This window comes from Haplochromis burtoni, unplaced genomic scaffold (assembly GCF_018398535.1).
Source record: "Haplochromis burtoni strain Fernald_Lab_line unplaced genomic scaffold, NCSU_Asbu1 Contig_48, whole genome shotgun sequence".
NCBI classification, from domain to species: domain Eukaryota; kingdom Metazoa; phylum Chordata; class Actinopteri; order Cichliformes; family Cichlidae; genus Haplochromis; species Haplochromis burtoni.
The window spans coordinates 949,584-951,945 of NW_024582409.1; the positions used below are offsets into that span (position 1 = coordinate 949,584).

The 2,362-nt window shown below is 38.3% G+C and overlaps 1 protein-coding gene across 1 annotated transcript in view; it reads right to left on the reverse strand.

Moving 5' to 3' along the window:
- Window positions 1–295: 295 nt before the first annotated feature.
- prkra (protein kinase, interferon-inducible double stranded RNA dependent activator) overlaps window positions 296–2,362 on the reverse strand; it is a 35,057-nt gene continuing 32,990 nt past the window's right edge. Inside the window, exon 8 of the mRNA XM_005921449.2 lies at window positions 296–1,087. Coding sequence (XP_005921511.1) covers window positions 936–1,087 — 152 coding nt within the window. The 3' untranslated portion in view covers window positions 296–935. The remainder of the gene's footprint in view (window positions 1,088–2,362) is intronic.

The following is a 2,362-nucleotide window of genomic DNA, read 5'->3' on the forward strand; positions in this document are numbered from 1 at the left end:
AAACCAAATTCAAATAAATAAATTACTGTATTTGACTTTTCTTTGGGCCACTTTTTTGTTATAAAACAACACAAATTAAGTAGAAAGCACCCATGAATTCACTCTGATGTAATTAGCTTTGTACCAATACTTAAAAACGGGTTGGCTGATGAATAAATGGCTGTCCAGCGGTCATCTCCCACGGGACGCATTTCAATCAATAACACAACAGCCGGCTCCTGAAGGCGCCACAGCAATTTATTCTCTCAGTAGGCTCTATTGCACGGCCATTAACACACGCCAACACTCATTAACATTTATTTAATGTTATTTCATTTATTTACTGGATCTGAACACTTGTTGTTGCTGCCATTTTTCTCTACCAACAGTAAGTTCATACAGCAGAGAACACCAGTCAGTAAATCTATTAAATATAGAGCAGGTTTTACTTCTATAGCTATACAGAGGCACACTGCAACAGACCAGCAATCATCTTTTCTATTCCGAGTCAAACTGATAAAGAGCGATGGATGAGTGGAAGTAGGACAAAATAAATACTAATAAGAAATAAAAACATGGCCTGTCTTTCTGTCCATATGTCACACTAGACAAAATGTATGGAAAAACTAGACATTCAAACCACTGACTGCACTCACACTGTGTGTAAAAAGATACAAAGAAAATCGTTTGTAATATCCTTCCACTTTTCATCACATACTTTGGGACATTTAAAATAAAAACATAAAAACAACCACACTTCCGCTCGATTCTTTTACAGTTTGCTCGCGAGTATAAATAGAGGTGAAAAATAAAGCTGATGCTTTTTCGGGTTACTGCGCAGTTGAGTCTACTTTGCCATGTGCATGATTACAAAAATATACCCGGGCAATCGCAGACTGGGCATCAGCTGATGTATGTGACACTGTGGGTGCAGCGACTGCTGGCGGCGCTGTTGTTTATTTGATGGAGGCCTTGATGTACTGTAGTGCGCTGTGGGCTGCGTCGTTGTGGGCGTTGCTACAGGAAATGCCTGTCCCGTGGCACACGGTGACAGGGGTGGTGGACAGCTCTGCCAGGCACTGATACTGCCCGTTCACTGTGAGCTCATCTGCAAAACAGTTGAATAGTTAACATCTTGCAACACATATTTTACAGCCACAAGCTGTGGATAATGGTTTCCATTATACTACAGAATTGAATTTAACTCTTCCCCCTTTGGACTCCTACTGGGAGTAACCCTTGTTTCTCTTTTTCTAAACGTAGAAACTCAACTTGAGCACTAAAAGTATTACAACAGGCCTGGTTCACCCATTCACACACATTTATACAAGCACTTTTTCCACGTCTTAGTGCTTTCTAACATATACATGCCAACAAATGCATTGGAGAGCAACCTGGGCTTCAGTACCTTGCTAAAGCATACTTTGGCATGCAGGCTGGATCGAACTACCAACCTTAAGATTAGTAGATGACCTGTTTTACGACTCTACAGGCATTTTACCAGGTAGGTTCCGTCACAATTAGCAATCTTGGTAGACACAGAGGATGTGTGCACAATTTTTGGCCTTTTGTTTACTTTCTTGTTCTCTATGCTCCTATTTCCTCTTCTCTTTCCCCCTCACCCCCCACCCTGTCATGACAGATAGCAGCCACTCCCTGAGCATGCTTCTGCAGGACGTCTCTTCCTGTTAATAGGGAGTTCTTCCTCAGCACTGTCGCCAAATGTTTGCTCACAGGAGGCTGATAATTCATTCATTACTGTTTGAAAATACAACCCAGTGTAAGGTTCATGTATTAAATTATATGATTGTTGTTGTTATTATTTTAAAATTCATTGTTTTACTAAAAAAACCCAAAAAACATAGTAAAACACTTAAAAAAAAAAAAGATGCCAAATTACAATTATTTAATCGCAGTTGTGAACGGGTAAATGTGTTTTAGCAAAAATAAAAAATGAAAACAAATCGTTTTACGAAGACTTAAAGGTCCTTTGTTCCCCTTTTGTTAAAACAGAGAAAAATGCACCACAGACAAATACTGAAGAAGGAAATGGTTGCCTTATATTTACATTGTCTATAAACTCAAAAACCAAATTTCTCTTAAAAATTTAGATTTGCAAATGTGAACAAATCAACTTGTCAGAGATATTCATCTCCACTTGAAAAAAAACAACCCCACAAAACAAGAAAACTGCACCAAACACCACAATAATAAACAGCATGTCCAAATTAATAAGTCTTCTAATCAGATATTGATGCTTCTTTCCTATGTGACGCAAAAATAGGAGACAGATGCTTTTTTTAACTAGTTAAGCACCCAAATAAAAAAATCTAATGTTTCTATGTTTGAGTCACAGTAACTTTGACATAGTAACATCTGCAGT